The sequence below is a fragment of the Megalops cyprinoides genome, chromosome 12, assembly GCF_013368585.1.
Source record: "Megalops cyprinoides isolate fMegCyp1 chromosome 12, fMegCyp1.pri, whole genome shotgun sequence".
Taxonomy (NCBI): domain Eukaryota; kingdom Metazoa; phylum Chordata; class Actinopteri; order Elopiformes; family Megalopidae; genus Megalops; species Megalops cyprinoides.
Genome location: NC_050594.1, coordinates 29,483,642 through 29,506,318, shown reverse-complemented (window position 1 = coordinate 29,506,318; position 22,677 = coordinate 29,483,642). Strand labels below are relative to the sequence as shown.

The 22,677-nt window shown below is 41.1% G+C and overlaps 2 protein-coding genes across 2 annotated transcripts; both read right to left on the bottom strand.

The window, feature by feature from the left end:
* Positions 1-5,880: 5,880 nt before the first annotated feature.
* On the bottom strand, positions 5,881-14,098 carry arhgap11a (Rho GTPase activating protein 11A). Its single transcript, XM_036543001.1, has 13 exons — positions 13,970-14,098; positions 11,835-11,905; positions 11,484-11,580; positions 11,117-11,373; positions 10,835-10,998; positions 10,565-10,705; positions 10,271-10,345; positions 9,555-9,728; positions 9,270-9,396; positions 8,607-8,715; positions 7,517-7,637; positions 6,921-7,406; positions 5,881-6,887 (listed from the first exon to the last, which is right to left on the bottom strand). Exons 1-13 carry the CDS (start codon positions 14,096-14,098, stop codon positions 5,881-5,883), a joined length of 2,958 nt encoding a protein of 985 aa, XP_036398894.1.
* A 1,102-nt stretch (positions 14,099-15,200) lies between these two features.
* Positions 15,201-20,104, bottom strand: LOC118786518 (actin, alpha cardiac muscle). The gene is made up of 9 exons (XM_036541603.1): positions 20,069-20,104; positions 18,498-18,648; positions 18,116-18,244; positions 17,667-17,777; positions 17,464-17,548; positions 16,814-16,975; positions 16,184-16,375; positions 15,660-15,841; positions 15,201-15,443 (listed from the first exon to the last, which is right to left on the bottom strand). Exons 2-9 carry the CDS (start codon positions 18,624-18,626, stop codon positions 15,300-15,302), a joined length of 1,134 nt encoding a protein of 377 aa, XP_036397496.1. The 5' UTR covers positions 18,627-18,648; positions 20,069-20,104; the 3' UTR covers positions 15,201-15,299.
* Between the last annotated feature and the right edge of the window lie 2,573 nt (positions 20,105-22,677).

Below are 22,677 nucleotides of genomic sequence, written 5' to 3'. Positions count from 1 at the left end.
CATTGCCAGAAAGAGTGATAATAACAATCTATTGTGTTGAGGGTGCATTGTGGACAGATATCTGTATTGGTGAAGCCCATGAGGCGCATTCTACGGGTGGTGATGTGTGTTCTGTGCATGACCTTATACTGGATTAGCTGTAGTTGGGAGTTGTTTGTCATGGAGAAGATGTTGCTACATATTTGTTTCCAGAAACTGAGATCAGTCTTAATTTTTAAATCTTTTTCCCAGTTTGTTATTGGTATAGGTAGTGCTTCTTCTTTTGGTGATGATATGTGTTTGTATATTTTAGATAAAGGTTTCTCAGATGTTGAAATGGATGCTATCTTTTCTATTAATGGTGGTGGTTGTAAATCAATGTTGGAAAGTTGTATTTTATTTTTTAGTGCATTTTTAAGCTGGAGGTACTGTAAAAAGTTTGGTTGGGTCATGTTATATTTCTGTGTTAGTTCATGGATGGTTAAGAATTTATCATTTGCAAACAGGTGTTGTAAGTGGGTGATTCCCTTACTTTTCCAGGTATTAAATGTGAAGGCGGTCTTATTGATTAAGAAATCGGGGTTGTTCCAAATTGGTGTGAGTTTACATGGTTTAAGTGGGTGATTTGTGATCTTATTGGTTTTCCACCAAGCTTCCAGGGTTGTTGAAATGGTGATGACCTTATAGCAGTTATGTTTTTTGATTGATTGGGGTAAGAATGGCAAGTCTTTAATAGAGAATTCTTCACAAGCTGACTGTTCAGTTTCAAGCCAAGGATCTTGTTGCATGTCTGAATATGTCCATTTCATTATGTACTGTAACTGATGAGCTAAGAAGTAATGGAGAAAGTTTGGGGCATTTAAGCCACCAAGCTGTTTGCTTTCCTGGAGTGTTGAGAGTTTAATTCTTGGTTGTTTATTTTTCCAGTAAAATTTTGTGATTATTGAGTTTAGAGTAGAAAACCAGTTGGGTGTTGGGAAGACGGGAGTCATTGAAAAGAGATAGTTGATTCTTGGTAGGATTGACATTTTTACTGCAGCTATGCGGCCAGCAAGTGAGAGTGGTAAGTTATTCCAACAACTTAAACACTTTTCAGTGGTTTTAAGAATTGGTGTGAAGTTCAATTCAAACAAATCTGAAAGGTTGGAGGAAATATCAATGCCAAGATATCGAATGTTACCTGTAGGGATGTTTAGTGAGAGCCTGGGTGTCACAGCATTCCACTGGTCCTGGTTAACTGGGAGAATAATGGATTTTGACCAGTTGATTGAATATTCTGAGATGGCAGAAAATGTCCCAATCAGATTGAAAATGGCTGGGAGTGATGTAAGAGGGTTTTGTGCATATAGTAATAGGTCATCTGCATATAGACTGACTTTGTGGGTTGTGTTCAGAGTGGTGATACCAGTGATTTGGGTGTTTTGGCGGATGGCAGCTGCTAGGGGTTCAATAAACAGGGCAAATAGTAGGGGTGAGAGTGGGCATCCTTGTCTTGTACCTCTGTGAAGTGTGAAACGTTGTGAAATTATGCCATTTGTGATTACTGATGCTGTGGGTGAGTTGTACAAAATTTTAATCCATTGGATAAATGAATCCCCAAAACCAAATCTTTCTAATGTGGAGAATAAGAATGTCCAGTTAACACGGTCAAATGCTTTTTCTGCATCTAATGACAGGATGACTGTATTGTTTGTTTGGGTTTTGGCTATACTGATTAGATTGAATAGACGGCGCATGTTATTTGATGAATGCCTACCTTTAATGAAGCCTGTTTGATCAGGGTGTATTATAGAAGAGATGACTGTTTCTAATCTCATAGCTAGTGCTTTACTGATGATTTTAATGTCTGTGTTAATGAGAGATAATGGGCGATAGCTTGAGCAGAGAGTTGGGTCTTTATTAGGCTTAAGGAGGAGTGATATAAGTGCTGTATTCATATGGGGTGGAATGACAGAGGAATGTTGAATTTCTGCGGTCATTTTTATGAATAATGGTGATATTGTTGGCCAGAAATGTTTGTAAAATTCTGCTGGGAAACCATCGGCTCCAGGTGCTTTGTTATTTGGCATTGAAAACAGTGCTTTTTTAAAATCGTCTGATGAAAGTGGTCGATCTAGATTTATTACTTGAGTTTTATTTAGCCTGGGGAGTTTGATATTGTCAAGAAAAGTTTGAATTGCAGAGGGATCACATGTACAGTTGGATTTGTAAAGGTTGTAATAAAAGGACTGAAAGGTTGCTGAGATATCATTTGGAGTGGACACGGTTTTCCCTTCAGAGTTTTTAATGACTGGTATGATTGTTTTTTCTTGTTGTCTTTTTAGTTGATTTGCCAGATACTGTCCAGATTTGTCATTTTGTTCAAAATGGTTATGCCGGAGTCTCTGTATAAGGAATTGGGTTTTCTTATTTATGATGGTATCAAGTTCGTATTTTGTTTCAATGAGTTCTTTACGAAGGTCATCAGATGGATTTTCAGCTACTGACAGAGTAAGCTCACCAATTCTCTGCTCAAGCTTTTTTTCCAAGTCTTGTTCTTTCTTTTTTCTGTGAGTGGAGTATGAAATGATTTTTCCTCTTAATACTGCCTTAGCTGTTTCCCATAATAATGTAGATGAGGTGAATGGGGAGTCATTCAGTTCAATAAAGGATGTCCACTCTTGTATCAGGTATGTGTTGAATTCTGAATCTTGCAGTAATGATGTGTTGAAGTGCCATCTAGTCTGTGGTTTTATGGAGATTTTGTTTATGAGACTGAAGCTAACTGGGGCATGGTCAGAAATGATAATTGGGTGAATCTTTGCATTTCCTGTTTTAGATATAATAGAATTACTTATTAAGAAGTAATCGATCCGGGAAAGTGAATTGTGGTGTGGAGAGTAATAAGTATATTCTCTGCTGGTGGGGTTATGTAGTCGCCAATTGTCACTGAGACCAAAGTCATTTATGTATTGTTGCAGTGTTTCTGATGATTTCATTGGTCTGGAGAATTTTGTAGTGTTTGAGCGGTCGAGGTTAAAGTCCATAATTGTATTGAAGTCACCTCCAAGAATGATGGTCGTGTCAGAGAAGTTCATAAGCTGAGCAAAGAAGTTGTGAAAAAATGTGGGGTTGTCCTCATTGGGTGCATATATGTTTGCTACTGTTAATTTGATATTGCCAATGGAACCACTGATTATTAGGTAACGTCCCTCAGGATCTGCTGTGACTGAATTGCTGGTGTAAGGTGTATTTTTGCTGATTAATATTGCCACTCCTCTTTTTTTAGAGGTGTAAGATGCTGCAAAAACTTGGTTAACCCATTGATTTTTTAATTTTTCATGGTCTGAATTAATGAGGTGTGTTTCTTGTAATAGACAGATGTCTCCTTTAAGGTTTTGCAGGTGAGTGAGTATTTTGACTCTCTTTGCCAACAAGTTAAGACCCCTGACATTCCAACTTATAAATTTTGTTGAAGACATTACATGTGTTTACTGTGTGTCATTGGTAGTAGAATCAATTGGAGTCAACAAAGAAAAAGTAAAAGTAAAATAAGATAAATAATAATAAAATAAAATTGGGGAGGGAAAAAAAAAAAAAAAAAAAAAAAAAGGGGATAGATAGGAGAAAATAGAATAGAATAAAAATGGTGGGAGGTGAACTCCACATGAACTCCAAATATGTGTGATGTTACCATATAACAAAGAAAAGAGACACTCAGTTTATATACAGACACAGAGTCAGACAGAAGGACATTTGAACACAGACCACAGAAACAGACAGTGCAGAAGGGTATTACAGAAACATAAGTCTGGATAAGATGTGACAGTGTATTAGAAGGAGAGCAGGTAGGGAAAACAGAGTGAGGGAAGGGGTGAATGGTTGGAGTCATTGGAATAGGAAAAAATAAGGTGAGAGATAGAGTAAAGAATCAAACAAATAAATTTAAATAAACAAAACAGAAAAAACAGGGGGTATGTGGGTAATGTTTAAGTTAAGGAAAAAAGAGATGGAGAGAGAACACTGGTTTGAACAGATAAATCGCATTTGGGGTGTGATTTTTTTTTTTTTCCCATTTAGAAAAGCCACGGTGTAATCTTGAGATCGCGAAATAGTTGGCCGTCGATGTACAGTTTGTCTACGGTGATTGAAGCTCTTTTTCCTTCTGCTCGATGTTGTTTAAGAATGGGGTAGAGCTTCTTGCGGCGTTCATTTATTTCACGAGGGAACTGATCATTGAGGCCGTAGTGAGTTCCTTTTAGTTCTCTGCCTTTGCTTTTCACTAGCTCCTTTTGTTGGAAGTGTTCAAACTTTGCAATGATGGGCCGAGGCCCCCTCTTTGCTGTGATTCCAAGGCGATGAACCCGGTGGAAAGTTATATTGTCAACAATGTCGGAGGGCAGTTTTAGTTCGGTTCGTATGAAATCTTTAATCGTGTTTATTGGGTTTTCGGTTTTATTTTCTGGAATCCCGGAGAAAATTAAGTTATCGCGCATGCTGCGTGATTGTATATCCAATATGTTTTCTTTTATGGTCTTGTTTTCTTTGACAATGTTGTCCAGTTCCTTGGTCAATGTTTCAACAGTAATTTTCAAGCACTCGTTGTCTCTTTTTAGATCCTCGATTTCCTTGTGATTAAATTCAAGGCTCGCTCGCATTTCTTTCAGTTCAGCAAACAGTGATTCTAAAATGCTGAGTCTTGCATTAATTGAGTGAAGCACACTAACCTCTTGTGTCGGCGTGTTTAAGTCCTCGGTGTCGGTGGAGGATTCCCGGTAGCGTTTCTTTGCTGAGCCCTCTGTGCGCTGGTTGGGCCTTTGAGCCGGCATTTCGCACAGATTACTGTGGAACTCGTCGATGAATTTTTCTATTTCCTCCACGGTTGATTTCAGTGAGGAGAAGACCGCCGTTGTTTGTAAGTGTGACAAAAGCAGGGGTTTGTATCCGCTGTATTTTTGAAATTGAAAAACAAAAAAAACGCGCCTCAGTGAGCGACCGGGAACACCGTCATGACTGATCTCACCCGCGCCTGCACGTGACTCTCAGAGTTTGCGCATTCCTCCACCAGTTAGTGGTGTTTAAGTGTTATTTAAGTGTTATTTAATGTGTGATATGCAGGAACACGAAATGCCAGACTTACATAAGTAAAATTACGACTTAAATCTTAATTGCCAGTGTGTGTGCATAGTTTATTGCAGGGGTGAACGTTTTTTTCAGCATTTCAACTTAATTTTTTTTATACAAATTCACAGAAGAAAAATAATTTTTACATTTTTTTCCAAACTGTTTTGAAATGTGAAGACATAAGACAAAAAAATCAAATTAAAATAATACTGCTCATTAAAACTGGTTCTTAAATCTGTCCACAAAGCTTAAACTACAATTCAAGCCATACTCAAATGACCAGCACCTAATAAAAAGCATATAAAATTACTATAAACGAAAAAGCTAAACAATGTCAGCTAATGGCATTGTTTTACAAATCATTATATATACTGAACTTCAGAACATAACCCAAGCCCAAAATGAAATATAAATAAGACTACTAAAGATAAGACTAATTTTAAAATCCAGCCACACTTACTCAACCGTAACACTTGTGCTGTAAACTGTACAACACTCACTATAGACGATTCAATCATTCATTCACTTAAACCAGCATCAAACGGATACTTGCAAACCTGCATTCAGATATTTTGGCAACAGAATAAAATGACATCTACGGATCACCACTGACACAGGCATGACCCAATCACCCTAGAGTCACATTATAGAGAACAGAATTTAGAAATTAACCAAATAAATTAATTTTTTGATGTTTGGAAACAACTCAGATTAAAGAAAGTAGTCCAGTAATCCAGTCCAAGTCTCAACAAGAGGGTACCATTGCACATTAGCAGTAGAACAAATGGAGAATTACACTCAGAGGTCCAGGGGCTTGGTGGCTGACAGCAGCCTGCCTTCAGCCAGGGGATTCTTGGGTGAACCTCTGTAGCGGCACTTATCTTTCTCAGCCATCTCACGGAGGACCGATTTCTCTGGGTGCACTTGAGCTGAGGCTGTACCATTCTTGTTTGCCAGTAGGGGGTCAGCTTTGGCCTTCTGCTGTGCCTTGTTTGTCACATCCCCAAGCGCACCATGCTTTTTCTGCGGATTGATGCTGGTAAACCTCTTGGGCGCAACAGGAGGGGGCGCCTTTGAGCAAGTGCGCATGTTTCCATTAGAAAGGGAGTCGCAAACCTCGCCTTCACCTTGGTGCAGCTTTAGTTCTGCTCCCTGAGCTAAGCCGCTATCACAGCTAATGGACTTTGCAATGGGGGTTCCCCCCTTGGCTGGATAATTTATGGTCCTTGTTGGTCTCCTGTCCCCCAGAAGGGAGTTGATCCTCCTGACAGACTGTCGCACAGGGGTACGCTGGAACTTGAGGGGGGACCTGACAGGTTTGGTCTTGGGCGAGATCAAGGTAAGCTTGTTGAACCGTTGGATGTGGTCAGCCACCCTCAACTTGTGGGCTTCTGTGGTACCTGGAGAATTTGCTGGATTTCCAGCTTGTAGTTTGGACACAGGTGATCGCTCTGATTCAGCCTCCTTCACTGGCATTTGGACTTTGTTAGAGGTAGGCAGTGGGGTGTCCAGCTCGTGATCTGTCAGCATATTCCTGTAAGGTGTTGACTGTACTTCTCTGGAGACACTAAGTTTGAAGGGTAGAGGGCTAATATCAAGGGCTTCAATGAGCCTGCTGGTGTTTACTTGCTCAGTCTCACCATGTCTTGTACTGTCATCATTTCCATCTGTGCACTGGGACAACTTGGAGCCTTCCGTTTCTGATGCATGATCTAACAGTCCTGTGTCAAAAAGTGCACTGTCTATATGCAAAGGAGACAAGGGCACAATTTCAATCTGACCAAATGTGATGTTTTGGTCATCCACTGCACTTGTTTTCAGGGTTGGTGTACACAAACTTGGTTTCCCCTCTTCTGGCATATCTTGCCTTGCAGAGGAATTTGGAAACAAGGAAGTGTCAGTTGTTTCAACGTCATCACATGGATGCAGTTGCACCTCCCCTCCAGAGGGGGCACTGTGGTCCTCAATGAGTGCCTGCAAGTCACTGCCAGACTCTGTAAATGCCCTCTTGATCTTCAGTAGGGTGGGACCGGTTACAGGGTCATTCTCAGTAAAAGAGCCATCCCCCTCCAGGCTTTCGGCACTGGAAGCACAGCAGAAACGCTTGGGAATGCTGCCGATGATGGGGGGCTTGCCTGGGACCAGTGCGGGCTCTGAGAAGTAGTTGTTCTTGAGGCACGTGCCCATAGGGGTGTCAGAATAGGAGTCTCTGCTGCAGTCCGCGGGTTCAGCCGGACTGGCCCCAATCCAGGACACCCGGCATTTGGTCAGGTCACACTGAGGGGTGAGCAGGTTGTCCTCAGACTTACTTATGTACTTGGAACCTGCAAAGTAAAATTGGCAATGGCATATTTAGCTTATTTAATTAAGTTACAAAATAAAAAGCAAGATGACCCAACACAAAATACAGATGGAGAATAAATATGACACTTACTTTTCGAGGCACTCTTGTTTCGTATAACCGCTGGGCTAAATGCCACCTCTTTGGCAAACCGAAAACTGCTGGCATTTTCTTGAGTGGCAAGTCGCCAACCAATGGTGTCTGATCCTTTTGCCTCCGGAAGTGAATGTGAAATGACACTCTGTTGGAATAAAGGGACCTATCTTTTATTTTCTAGATGGAGGATAAATCTATGGTCAATGTGCTTTGCGAATTTAAGTTCCTAACATCGTAGTATGAATTGGCAAATTAGCTACTGTACAAAATACAACCAGCACACACACACACACAAAAATAATTTTCATATTTGCTGATAAGATATTCAAGGAAAATCAAGGTGTTCATCAATATTACTTTATTTTGTATTAAATATACATTCCAGTATTATGCATTTGAAAATGAACCATTTTACAAAAATGTTACAGTTTACTAAGAAACCCACACCAGGTTACAGAAACACACATAATTAATGTGCAAAAATATATTCTATATTAACAGTTCCTCTTTTAAATATTAAAAAAATGCATATTTAACCCCTCAGTTAGGATTGACATTATGAACCTTAAATATTGCATTTTGCTCTAAGTAGAACTGTATTAAGAAACATCAAGAGATGCAAGAGACAAGCATCACGCAATGTGCAAAATTTAGTAGATTCTGTAAATAGTGGAAATACGCAATATGTTGATAGTTCTAATATAGTTTTGATTAAGAAATTAGTTACACTTTAAGAAAAAAGTTAAAACAATTCATTGACAAAATATTAACCCAACCTTAATATGTTACATGCTCAGAATTAATACACATTTTAAAATCCACACAAAGTAAATTATATTTTAATGGTTAAAGGTTTCAGCCAATTATTAAACATTTTTTAAAAAGGTTAGCAACTTAAAAAAAATCACACCATTGGCATAAAATGATCATCATGCAATATGGCACCCCACCCATGCATAAATATGGATTAGATTTCAGTATTAACACGCAGAATCAGCTCGTTGATGGGTCCTATTATGGCTGTATTTGAGTGCTCTTTTTGATTAACAGCTGGATTGGACACTTATTCAGCGGAATTTGGACTTACAGAGTCTCTACTGCTCTTTCCCAGACTGAAGCGCAATCGCAGAGACTTGCGGACTGCCTCTTTCTTTGTGACTTTGGGTGAGAAGCAGCCAGCCTTCCCCGATTCAACCCTGAAAAGCGAGACATCTGATTAAATATGGAACACAAGGGGCACAACAGACAATACTTTTAAAAGCTGTTACAGAGGGCTGTTTCTCCATCTGTTCCTATTGGCCCGCAACACTCAATTCCACATGTAGCGAAGGGCGAGAGCAGTCACCCCACCCGGCCTCGAACCCGGGTCTACAGGGTAGCAACCATGCCACTCTGACCGCGACGCCAAAGAGCCTGGCTCGTTGGTATGGCAGTCAGAGCGCATACTCAAGCGTAGAGACGGCACTCCGTCACACTGCCCTCGCCTTCGGGAAGCGCGCCCATGCGCTTCACGCACCAAGGCATCCCTCACGCATTCCCTTGCCGTACTTCTCCCATCCCAGGGTGCCCCACTCACCAGTGCTTCACCCATCTCTGGAGTCCCTCGGATAGGTAGCACCTTGAAGCATTCAATAGCAAACCCCCCCCCCCCCCCCAGAACTGCAAAACATTGCAAAGACTGTCCTCCTTCAACATTCTCATCTCTGCCGCCGTGTTTAAAAGGCACGGTCCAGCTCAGCGACATCCCTACCTGTTGATATGTTTGTAGCTCATCCGTTTGCTCTTTCTCCTGGCGGAGCTGGCCGAGTGTCTGCTGGCCACCCCCACTGAGGACAAGCCACTCTGGGACGAGTCCAGGGACACAGAGGGGCTGGACTCTGGGTGTGCTGGAGAGGAGAGGGACAGAGGTCACCGAGGGGTTGCAATCTTTGATTTTCTTCCATAATAAGCACAGGACCATCAAGGGCACTTAATATCGGGGCATTCACATTAATAGTCAGTAGGTTAAACTTATTATGAATGAACCATAGCATACCTAAGGCAGGAGTAGAACTGCCACCAAATAAAACATTTGGAAGTAATTCCAGACCAAGGTTCTTCTTAATGGATCGACGCTTCTTGTTTGAGAATCCATGGCTCTGGCAAGATTCTGAGGGAAGCTTCCGTTTGGTGTTTGGAGTCAGAATCACAGGTGTAGCTGATGAAAATGCTAGACAAAACAAAAGCAAAATTTAATATTAAAGGCCGCCCGTTTACTACCATATTTTGAGTATGTACACACAATTTGGAAGCAAAGAGGAGCGAGTCTGGAAATGATATGAAAAGTAGCTAAAGAGAATCAATTCCCTGTGTAAAATATTGAGCAGGCATTTTAGATCCATATTAACAAGAAATATTGAAATATTGAAAAAAATGACAAGCAAAGAAGCAGGATCACCATACAGTGCATATTTGTACAAGCACATTGCCTTAAACATTGACAAAAGGACAGAGAGATGTGCCTACTGAGCAAGACAAAGGTGCAAGATGATAATGCATTCATTATTAGCAAAAAAATTCAAGCTACCCGTCCTCAGATTTGGGATTTCTGAAATATAATTTGAATGTATTTCACCACATAAAAATTAGCTATCAATTAAGAGGTGAGGTAAATCAATTACATGAGGGAAAGTGGGTAGTTTGAATATGTTAAGATAAACTGGCAAGGCACCACTGTGCACACTTTAGAGAAGTCTACACCTCAGCACCTACCTGCTCTGTCAGATTGGGGCGTGTTTGTGGGTGTTCTATTAGTTTTTAACTTATTCAGAGCGCCATTTACCATATCTGGAATGCAAGACATAATACCATTTCATACAGAACTCCAGCTCTAGCAAGTTCACTTGGTGCTCTGCATGGATAAGTCACCATAGGATAATGCAATGTCCTCTGAATCAAATCACATTACTGCAATGTCCGACATCCTGAAGAACCTGAGGCAGAATTAAATACATGACTATGGAAGATAAATGCAGTTAATTTTACATTACATCCTGCATGACTTACCTCCCACACTGCGCCTGTGCCGTTTCTTCACTGCAGAGTCTGCCTCCCCCTCCTCCACGCCCTCCAGGAAAGGGGAGGCAAGGCCGGCCTCGCAGCCGAGCATGGCCGGGACCTTCTCCACGATGAACTGAGGCACCACACCTAACCAGGGAGAAGTTCAAATGCTACTGTGCTGCCGGAGTACACATGCTTTCATACTTGAATGAGTGGTGCAGGAGGTTCTCTAAGGAGATTTAAGTAAGCGAATGTTACGGATAGTTTGAGCCGTACCAATGGCCGCGGCGTTCTCGATGAAGCAGTGCACCACTGCAGCCTGCAGCTTTAGCCGCTTCTCGGCACTGCCGTTCATCTTCTCAGTCCCATCGCTGGAGTGCAGGAGGTTCGGGGCGAAAATCACCGACAGGTTGCTGCTGTCCATCTTGTTCTCTGTACATCTAGGCCCAGGGTAACATGACCAGCGAAAGGGGATCAATCGCATGCATTTGAATGGCAGGGCTAGAGCTAAACATAACAGTGCCCCGGTACTTGGGGTTGAAAATGCTGCCACTTTACCTCTGGGACACGTTCTTGAGAAAATTGAAGAAATAGCGCAGCGTGTGCAAGTTTTTGTCTGGCAGTACGCAGGACAGCAGCAGGGTGGCTGAGGTCCTCTCCTCTGCAGTGGGCAGCTGCTGTGCCTTAAGCAGAGCCTCATGCAGCTCAGGAGGCAGGACGGGGTCCGGCAGCTCGCGGAAGAACTGCTTCAGCAGACCAGCCAAATCACAGGGGAGTGCACTCGGGATGCACTCCTCACCCTGGTCAAGCTTCCCCTGCAGGGAACAAACTCAGCTGACTCAAAACACTCTCAGCAATTCCCTTTTATTCACAGACCACAGTCTACAAAGAGAGCAAGCCATGGACAGAGTCACCAGCCACTCACCTTGAGAGTTTTCATACGAGCAACAGAGCCAGACTTCCTGAACAAGCCCTCTGTATGGACATGTTCCATTAGACTAGTGCAAGCATCCACCAGAAAGCTGGAAATGAAAGGAAGGATCAGAAGATCAGATCAGCATTTCCCTTTGAAGTAGCTAAAATGGAGTGGTCAAAACTGCTCAGCTCTATGCTGGGTGATTTCATATGAATATAAAGACATTCTCTTACAGCTTCACAGCAAAATTTTGGGACAGCAATGTTAAATCCTTCTGCTGGTGTACGCCCACAATGTAGACCACATCTAATAATAGCATGAGTGAAGAGTTTAAACAGATACAGTGCTGTGTATTCTTACCACGGTATGGTTCCATATTCAGCCACATTGCACTGTGGTAAGTTGTCCAGAGGCACTCCAAAAACTTTGAACTGGAAAGACAGAAAATTTTCTGATTAAAAAACCCATTCAAGGTGGACTGAACATGCTGTTGTTGTAATTAAACCTGAGTCTGATATTTAGTGCGGAAATGAGAGATCTTCATGTTCCCCAGTGCTCTGTGTAATGCCTGTGAGCACACTTACACAGGAAGACGTCATGGCCATGCAAATCAAATCATCCTAGTCTGTGAGCTGGATGATTTGCTTGGTCTCCTCTGTGCCTTCATCCAAGTGGAAGAAAACAGGATCACTACCTTGCCAAACCCCATTCTGTCCTTAGTGTGTCATGTAGTAAAAACGGCAACAAAAATTGACCACATCCTGTCTGTTTGAAAAAATCTGTTATTATATCCTCATAAATGTATACTGAGGGAATGTTAAAGCCATGTAAAGACAGAATTGGAATAGATTGACTGAATGGCATGGTAGCATCTCAAGCACAGTCTTTGATGGCAAGTCTTTTACGGTTCCTTTTTCAAAAACCATAACATGCAATTTCAAGCAGCAACTGATTTGCAGTGACTAAAAATTCAGGTATGCAGCATAAGCCTTTCTAGAAATGGTGAAGCTGTTAAGAGTACCACCTGATTACAGAGTCTCTATTGTGCTTGCCAAGGACCATACATTCAAACATGTCCAAGAGAAGAGGCTCAGGGACAGAGGTAACATTGTTCATCTGGACAACAGCAAGTCTGTGCCTGGTCATGCTGAAAAAATAAGTGAATTTTCAGTTTGTTGGCTGTTGTGTGATAATGGTGTTTTTTCTCTGTAGTTCTGAAAAAAAAAATCAGTGGCAGTGTTTCTGAAAATACAAGAGGTTCCCTTATCAAATTATTGTTCCATTCTACTGCATTGAACAGCACTTTTGATCCATCATTACATCCTATAAACATGTATGATAATTAACCATTGTGTGTTCAACAAAAATTGATTCACTTTTTCACATCCTTGGCTGTTTGTTTGGTGGAAAGAGGGATGCAATTTAAAGGTGACAGTAATCAAAGTTTTTCAAGAATGCTCAAAAGAAATGTCTGTACAATAGTATATAATCCACTAAGATCACCCGTCTTCTATAGGCACTGCTTTAAGAAATTAATGAGTAAAGGTCTGCATTTTAGACTAATTATCATGTGACAGGCGCCAAACAATGGGCTACTTGGCAGTATTGTTTATTCGTTTAGTTTGAACATGCTCCTATATCTCTTTGGGAATATATTTGTCTGCCATTAATTAATCTATTTTACCAAGATGATTATTTGATCAGATGTCAGGCTAAGAGACCCCCTCCGCCTCAATTAAGTCACGTTTAGTGTTGTATAAAGTCCGTTTGTTTGGTTTTATCGAGGATGTGCACTAACATCCTTGACTTTAACTGTAACTTATAAGAATAACCAGTGACCCAGAACTAGAATGTCCCCCTCAGAAACCACAAACCATAGCCTCAGGAAATATAACGTATTAACGTTATGCTACTGCCAGTCCTTTTCATCACGTGTTATTAGTTTCTTGATAACGCAACTTCTACTTACCCAACTCACTATGCTACCAAAGTTCATCTGGAATAGCCAGAAGAGTGCGTTTCCCCCCGATTGCATTGAAAACGGATTCGCTCTCGCACTTTTATTTTTCCAACCATCGTCACCTGTGAACTGAGCAGCACCCATGAGGACAGAGGACATAAGGTCCTCAGCCCGCGGTGTTCACAGCTATATACTAATCAGCCAGTCAAGTAATCTATGCCATGATTTGCAGCCGTGACAAAAGGAATGTGTTGCACGGCAATGTACTGTAAAAATAAAGGGGAAGTGAAGGCCTAAACATGCATTGCATATTTGCAAATTGCTGCCTCTGCAAATAGTTAACTAGCTAGTTAGCCTGCTAACATTTAGCTAACTGGATCATCCTATTTGTTAAGACTTTTGACATCGAAGGTGACGCTTTGATTGATTCCTTACTATACTGATTTGCGATGGAGAACAGCTAAATAGATCAGAGAGCTCGCCAAGGTGACAGGCTTGCTAATGTGATAGCTAGCGAGCTGGTCTGTACACTTACCGAATGACTGGTAGTTAACTTGCCGTTGCTCGCTTTGTTTTTGTTCCAGTTCTTCATCTTTATTCCATACGCAGCGCGAAGGTGCTGCACAACGGCCAGGCGCATCACATTCCTCTCCGAAATCTTCATTTTCCCTGTCTAGCTACAGTTCGTTAGTACTCGCTAACTTCTCCGATGCAAAGACGTTCTGAACACAGCTGGTAAGCGATCCTCCTTCTTTTCCTGCCTTTCCTGAATTAAATCGTTCGTTCACCCTCTCGCTTCAACTTAACTTAACTAATTAACACAGACTTCTTAAATACCACCCCGCCAGTCAACATCCTAGAGACCGATCCTTCGCTTGCTAGCTAACTTAGCTAGAAACCCACCGCGTCTGTCACATACAAAAACCTTCTTTCACATCCCAAACTTATTTCAAATCTTCATTTCGTGTGTCGACACTTCCTCGTAGTGTTACATTGAGTAAGGTAGCTACTGATTGGTCTAGGTACAATAACTACATTATCCTCTAAATGCGTAAATGAAATTAAGCTTGCTACCCGTATATAAATAACATCCCTTTGCCCAACTTCTTCCCTCTGAGTAGTTTTTTCCGCAAACCATTCAAACGGTAGCGCTTTCCGCATCTGCGCTCTGATTGGACACAGCAGGTTCAAATATCAGGACCCACGACCCAACCTTAGCGGGTGGCCATGACGGTGCCTGTTGAAATGCACTGAAGTTTATCATATATTGGCATACGTTTAACCCTGTATTAGAAGAAGCATATTCTGAACACAGGCGGCATTTACTTTATTCTGGGTTTGGAGTTAATGGATTGTTTCAGTTCTCAACACATTCCTAACTAACAAGAGAGTTGTTGCCAATTAGCTAGATAGTTACCGCTGAATGTTCTTAGCTAGAGTAGACGAGCTTGGGACCATGATCAAATTATAGCTTAAAGAAATAAAAAAAAAGTTTAATTGAAATAGCAAGAAACCCCTAGTTAGTTAAAATACAAACAAACATGCTCAGTGGTGCCGTTGTCTTTAGTTATTATTATGAATACCCGGTAATTTATTTAAGTTAAGTTTATTTAAGTTAATCAAATTAGTGTAACATTGCTATACTGATATGCAGCCATATAGCTGAATGTGTTTATCATTACTTGCGAGTTTATTTGTGTATAAAATTCAGTTTCATTTGCAAATAATGGAAATCAAGTTTTGGAAAAAAAGGAAAGGCATCATGATTACTGTTACAAGCATCTATCTTTATTACAACAGTACATGTATATACAGTAAACAGCACAGAACAATTGCAGACAGAGTGGATGGAAGGGGTAAGTGGTTTAGAAGCACTTCCTGTGGACAATGGAGGGGCCTGCCTCATCATACTCCTGCTTGCTGATCCACATCTGCTGGAAGGTGGACAGGGAAGCCAGGATGGAGCCGCCGATCCAGACAGAGTACTTACGCTCAGGGGGGGCAATGATCTAGTGGATTAACAGACGAAGGATAATCATTAAAAATGATATTCTTCCATGCAAACATTTACTTGTGTCTACTTTAAAATTAGCACAGGCCTGTTCATCTGACACTGCACCATATTTACCAACAATATTTACTATATTCTCTGATATGACTTCATATGATTGCTTCTTAGAGTAAAGTAAACCCTGCTAAATGCCTAAAAGGAAAAGATCCCTCACCTTGATCTTCATGGTGCTGGGAGCCAAGGCTGTGATTTCCTTCTGCATGCGGTCAGCAATACCGGGGTACATGGTGGTACCACCAGACAGGACGTTGTTGGCGTACAGATCCTTGCGGATGTCAATGTCACACTTCATGATGCTGTTGTAGGCTGTCTCATGGATACCAGCAGACTCCATTCCTGCCGGGCAAATACAAAGAAGTCACTCCATGGAGGAAACAACACACCTGGTACAGTTTCAGGGGAAGCGATGAAGTCAAACTGTGCAGAGGCCACGTCAAGAGTGGGATTTTAACTGAGATGTTGTCAGGTGATTTTATCATATGTAACACTAGGGGGCACTACAGTGACAGTTAACAAGAAGGTCATTTGAATCACGCTGAAAACATCAAGGTTTCGATTTTTTGTAGTAAAATTCAAGCAAACCCATTTAATAGTATTGTTGTTATTCCTGGTCCTTAGAGACACTAACGATGTAGAACTAGTGGGTGACAAGGAAAACAGTGAGGTAATGAGACTCACCAATGAAGGAAGGCTGGAAGAGGGTCTCAGGGCAACGGAAACGCTCGTTACCAATGGTGATGACCTGGCCATCAGGCAACTCGTAGCTCTTCTCCAGAGAAGAGGAGGAGGCAGCAGTGGCCATCTCATTTTCAAAGTCCAGGGCCACGTAGCACAGCTTCTCCTTGATGTCACGCACAATCTCACGCTCAGCTAGAGGGAACAAGATCCAGAGAAGAGATTAGCAATTCCAGTGGGAAAATGCAAAGATTCTCCAAAAGCAACTGCAACTGAACACTGTCTTAAAACCTTGAACCATCACAGGGCACTTTTGAGCAAGCTTATGCATATATACACCGTCCAACACATATAAAGACGCAACTCAAAAAAACATATTTGTGAAAATTTATTTTGGGCTGCAACAAGCTATCCCTCAAAATAATGGAGTGAGGGGCTCCCCAAGACCGTAATATTACCTTTACCACTACTGTTTAAAAATCTCTGAAGAAAGTATTTATAACCTCAACATACTGCATGTTCTATTCTTGTTTTTAAATGAGAATAAATAACTTCAGCCTATGTAAATTTATTTCAATTCTTCAGCTCACAAGGAGGGTAACCTCTCTCCAAAAGTCAGAGAAACTTTCTTACCAGTTGTGACGAAAGAGTAGCCTCTCTCAGTCAGGATCTTCATCAGGTAGTCGGTCAGATCACGACCGGCCAGATCCAGACGCATGATAGCGTGGGGCAGGGCGTAACCCTCATAGATGGGGACATTGTGGGTCACACCATCACCGGAGTCCAGCACAATACCTACAAACACAAGGCGAAGTCAGACACTGCTCACACGCCTGTCACAGCCTCACGGTGATATATTAGTGACCTTGTGCTTTTGTCACATAATAAACAGGCACTTCTGGTGACATTAATGATTGCAGGTGGGTCAGATACTGTGCCAGTAGAGGATTATTGCTAATCCTTTGCAATGTAAAAGCCATTTGTCAAACTGTCTGGCAACTAAACATAGTTCTCTTTCAGCACTGGGCTATGTTAAGCTTGACTCACTGTGATCATATGAGTACCAAATTTATAATTAATCTCCAGAATTTATACTGATGCATAATCTTGGCAATAGACATTTTCCTGGTGGGATTAGCACGTTCATTGAATGTGTGTCTGCATTTGTAATGGTTACAGTATTATGACAAATCCAAGTGGTTCTGTCAAGCTGCTTAAATTGTCTGGGTAGTATCAACCATGGGCTACTCATGAAGCAAAAGATGAAGATATGGAGCACTGACCAGTGGTACGGCCAGAGGCATACAGGGACAGCACAGCCTGGATGGCCACATACATTGCAGGGACGTTGAAGGTCTCAAACATGATCTGCAAGAGGGAATGACAGCCATTTTAGAGGTCTTCTGGATTGACAGTGCAGCATCTTAATAAGGAGGACATGAACCTAAAAGCATTTATTTGAGCAGGGTTGAACTATTTCATTTACCTGGGTCATCTTCTCCCTGTTTGCTTTGGGGTTAAGGGGGGCCTCTGTGAGCAGGGTGGGGTGCTCCTCAGGGGCCACACGCAGCTCATTGTAGAAGGTGTGGTGCCAGATCTAACAGGGTGCAAGAAGACAGGGTCTGAGCGCAAGACAGACAACCAATGGTCCACTGCACTGAATAAACATCTTTATGTTTGAGATTAATTTACAATACTGCTTTGAATATTGTGGAATGTTGATTAGGGAGGAGTTTATAATAATCTTAAAATCACATTTTGTCCAGGTTATAATATCATTACATGAGGAAAGGCACATAATATATATTCTAAAATGTATTGCTTTCTTCTCCTTCAAGTCTGTCTGTATGAGTGTCTGTATAAGAAAACTGTAATAAAGATAAGAGGCCTATAAATGTACTGGCATGCAGCGAGAGTGAGTGCAGCCTCAGTCACCTTCTCCATGTCGTCCCAGTTGGTGATGATGCCATGCTCAATGGGGTACTTCAGAGTGAGGATACCCCTCTTGCTCTGGGCCTCATCTCCTACGTAGCTGTCCTTCTGACCCATACCCACCATCACACCCTGGAAAAGAGAGAGTAAACGGGTCAGAAGGAGCACACTGTTGTGAACGTGACCCTCTGCATAATACAGCATGTGTAAAAAGTCGACTTTCCCTGAATTAGCACAGCCACAAGGCTATTGTTACAGTTATCGCATATCTTGAGTAAATCTGTTAGGCTAAAATATATATTAAATTTAGCGGTTCTAATTTTTACTATGTAATAAAATAAACTCGTGGCTTCGTGCACACAACATCAATTATTTTAAAGCGCACCTGGTGGCGGGGCCTTCCAACAATGGAAGGGAAGACAGCACGGGGAGCGTCGTCTCCGGCAAATCCAGCCTTGACCAAGCCAGAGCCATTGTCGCACACGAGGGCGGTAGTCTCGTCGTCGTCACACATGATTGGTCTTTTCTGGGATGGTCTTTGGAAGACAGAAATACAGGTTAAAAATCTCACTCCCGATTTGCAAAAACGCGGACACGAGCACTACATGATACAGAAAAATTGGTAAAGACGTTCCATCACAGTAACAGCGAAATACTGAAATAAAGTGTTCTAAAAGACAGATACTTTAACCTAATTGTAATGAAGCGACACGATCGAGCTTGTTAAACGCACAGGTCTATAAACAGGAAGCTTTAGTTTGTCTTCCTAACTGTGTAGGAGTATGTATCCTTCTGAAGAAGAAACATATTTATATTATGCGAAAAGTTTATTTCGTCGGCAATTGATATCAGATTTTGAAAATAATGATATACAGTTTAGAGGATTATTATTTTATGACGTCTGATCATTTTATAAAGCAGAAGGTTATTGCCTCCAGCTAAGCTGCAATGTGCATCTATTTTAGTAACTTTAACATGGTACATTTCCTTTTTGTGTTGTTAAATTTTAGGCTACCGAGATGTTTTACATGTTTAAACTAATGTCTCGTAATTAGAAAAAAAATTGAAGAGCTTAGATAAAGATGTGATAAATAAATTTAAAAAAGAGCAAGGCGAGCAGTACAATCACTAATTCTCTGTCTCCATAGGTTCATGTGGGCCACTTGGGTCCGTCTGCTAAAGCCAAAACAGGGCATATTCGAGTGTCCTAGACTAGCTGTCTATTTTAAGACATAGCCCTGGTAATTCCAAACTGGGCTATACCCAGAGTTGCTTAGAGCTGCAGTGTCCACTATCTCTAACTGTCCCCCGACCAGGAGAGCTTGGCTGTTGATAAGCGACAGCAGGACCCTGACTCCGCTGCAGCTGTTGACACATTGTCACACCTCTTTTTACAGCATGGCTTCTAATCCCTACACCACTGACAACTTCATTCATTACGCACTGCCCGTGCTGTGAACAATGATGCCTGACTGACCCATACAAACTCGCCATCAATGCTGCTGAGACCATTCATCACAACATTCATGCATGTACCATGGGGGAGCACAGCAGACATGTAGTTCAATAACAGAAAGCTTTTAGAAAATATCTCCATTATTATTTGTTTGTTAATTGGAATATTTCCTTTCTCGTTTTCTTTCTCTGTGAGTATTTTTAAATGGAACCATCGCAGGCCAAGAAGAAACTTACGTGCAGAGTTTGGCTTGATCTCTGTATTTTTAAGGCGGTTCTAACAATTTCATAGTTAAAAAATCTCTCCTCCCTCTTTCCAAGTTTTTTTTGTTATGGAGGAAAGCACTATCCCTGTCAATGAAGTTTTGAGCAAGTCTATTTTAATGTCTGTTTTTCTTATTTCTATCTCCAGATCTAAAGCAATCAGAAATCTAAGCGTAGGCAGTCAGTCCCAACAAGACTGAAGTAGTCCAGACAGACAAAGTAGTAGCAGGCACTCACCAAGTTGTATCGCAAGACTGATGCTTCCACTGGGACAAAGGCCGAGGGTGGCAGGGGCTTCTTAAATAAGCCCAGAGCCAGGGCCTGGGGGGCGGGTCCAGGAGTTCACACAAGCCCAAATTAGAGCTGCTAAAAAAAATTATATAACGACCCTCAAGTAAGTGTATCTGATCTACCATGACGGGGACACCACTAAAATGGAGAGAAACTGGGCTGGCGTGTTATAAAAATAAAATTAGTCATAAATTGAAAGCATAATTCAGACATTTTCAATGTATCGTTTGACATCTCTACTTTGATATCAGCGTTTGCTTTCACATTCATCAAAAGTTTGCTAGTGTTTTTTGTTTACCAGTTTACCATGTCAAAAATAAAATAATCTCTCTTCATATTTTCAATCATGTTTTACACTGTATTTCGGATTCATTTTATACATCGTTTCTTTAATATTTTTAAAGGCACAAACTATTCAGGTTTGACAATGAAAATGTTGATGTTGATGAATTAAAATACCAGAATAATGTGTAATAAGGCCAGTACCATCATTGTTTTGAATTCTCAATTTTTGGGCTTTTATATAACAAGCATTGATAAAAGAGAGAGTCGGGTTTTTGGGAAAAACGCTTTTTGTATAAAGTTTGTTTTCATGGATGGCTTAACAAAGGACTGTTCCAAATAAGGGAAATCAAAATTCACAAAACTCTTACTGTGGTGTTTTTTAACACCTAATTTAACATCATACTCATTTAAATTACATTGAATGAACTCAAATGTTGCTATTGTGTATTTATGTAACTATTTAAGTATGTTATACTTAATGTGTGATAGTACAAGTGAATGAAGAAAGTTCACTATTCATCAAAGTTGATTTAACTGGCTTGCTGTTAAAGCGGTTTGTTTATGCTGTCTCAGAAATAGATCAACAGCGCTTCCTGATGGTAGATTCTGATGCAGATTGGAGTCTACTGCACCATGATGTAAATGATTCCCTATGAAATAACAAAGGTGCCGAGTTGCCGTGCATGGGAGTGCAAGCCACACAAAGTTATGTCATTCTACCGGTCCCGGTCCCGCCAGTCACACTAATATGACCATCCTGGAAGCCAGCCTGTAACTGTAGATTTGTAGGTCTGCTTAAGGAAACGTTTGAGAAGGGCCACCATCCAACCTGAAGAATACTGTATATGTCAGTGGGCTAGTACTCTGGTATGTGGGATGGGGACTTAAACATGTTAGACAGCTGAGAGTAACACTGACCCAGCCCTCCTCCCCACTGGCTGGCAGGACGGCCCCATGGCAGCCACAGCCACACTCTGATTGGCCCAGCTCTCTCCTTTTAGGGTCATGGTGTGTAACAGGTGTCACTCAGTGTACATCCAGTGGGGCTCCGGGGTGAAGTTGCTGCTGTAGCTCCTTATTCGTCAGCTCCTTACTCCCCCCCCACCCCCTCCACTCCACATTCTGTTATTGTGCCCTATGAGGAAATGCACTCTTTCTTTTCCTATATACAGTCTTGACATGTGAACATAATCTATGGCCCTTTGGCATCAATTTGAAAAGTTTACATGTAACTGAGAGTTGTAATTAACCTTCTTAAGGAAGCAATGGATAAATCAACATTTATGCTCCTGTCTGGGCTTGATTTGAATGCCAGAGCCACTGTGGAATGCTGTCTTTCAGCATCATATGTGAGCTAGTTTTTTGCTCACATAAGAAAGTTAAAATCGTATTTCATGCACCTTTTAAACAATATCTCAATATTTTCATGTCTCCATATGTGACATAAGATTACTTATTTGTGAAGCAGATGCCATTATTCAGACCATCTTACAAAACTTACATTTTTAGACATTCATACAGCTGGATACATATGCTCAGGTCTGGTTCAAGTTTCTAAAAATTGTATTTATTTAAAAAAATCAGCAATATGGAATTGTTTGGCTTCATCTCTTATATTTAAAGTAAATGTTGTATAGTGCTAAACTGTTGGTATCTTTGGAATGCCTTTCACCTGAATGCAGTGTTATATTTTCCCAACAACAGTTAGAGAGCATCAGTAGGACCACCATTTCTATCTGCTGTCATATATTCACCTACTACAATAATGACAGCTTCATTGTCTACAATTGATACACATATTATTTGTTAAGTAGTTTTTGAGAAGCCCTGATCAGCTGAATAATGGTCTACAGGTAAATCTTTTTTTCTAGTACAGCTAGATGTGATCAGATCTGAATCTGATACTCTGTCATTTCAGTGAGTCAGCCTTTGAGCGGGAGGTTATTTTTTGAACCTGTGTTCTATCATCTTATGTCACAGTTGAATTATGTGTGAACATTTTTCACCTCTGAGCAGTCCCAGTGGACGGTGTTAAGTGTCTATTTTTAAATGTTTCCTGCGGTATCAACATAGATAGGTGGTACATGCAATCCTCAGGGATTCCCTAGTACTGTAATGCCTCCCAAAAGCATCCAATCAATCTTACATTTAAACAACAGGAATATCATCTGAATGGCTGAATTTAATAATACACATTTTGTATAACAATATAACAATAGGTAACAGAAATATAATTAAGTGGAGGATCGATGTGCAAATTTAAGGGCAAA

What these genes read in the sequence shown, in the direction of transcription:
- arhgap11a (XM_036543001.1), bottom strand. Translation starts at nt 14,098, where the DNA reads ATGAAGATTTCGGAGAGGAATGTGATGCGCCTGGCCGTTGTGCAGCAC. An exon ending in GAATATGGAACCATACCGTG is followed by an intron (nt 11,581 to 11,834) that starts GTAAGAATACAC and finishes TTTCATTTCCAG; the next exon opens with CTTTCTGGTGGATGCTTGCA. An exon ending in GAAAGAGCAGTAGAGACTCT is followed by an intron (nt 7,638 to 8,606) that starts GTAAGTCCAAAT and finishes TCACTTCCGGAG; the next exon opens with GCAAAAGGATCAGACACCAT.
- LOC118786518 (XM_036541603.1), bottom strand. Translation starts at nt 18,626, where the DNA reads ATGTGTGACGACGACGAGACTACCGCCCTCGTGTGCGACAATGGCTCT. An exon ending in TTGGAAGGCCCCGCCACCAG is followed by an intron (nt 18,245 to 18,497) that starts GTGCGCTTTAAA and finishes TCTCTTTTCCAG; the next exon opens with GGTGTGATGGTGGGTATGGG. An exon ending in TGCCTCTGGCCGTACCACTG is followed by an intron (nt 16,976 to 17,463) that starts GTCAGTGCTCCA and finishes TTGTGTTTGTAG; the next exon opens with GTATTGTGCTGGACTCCGGT.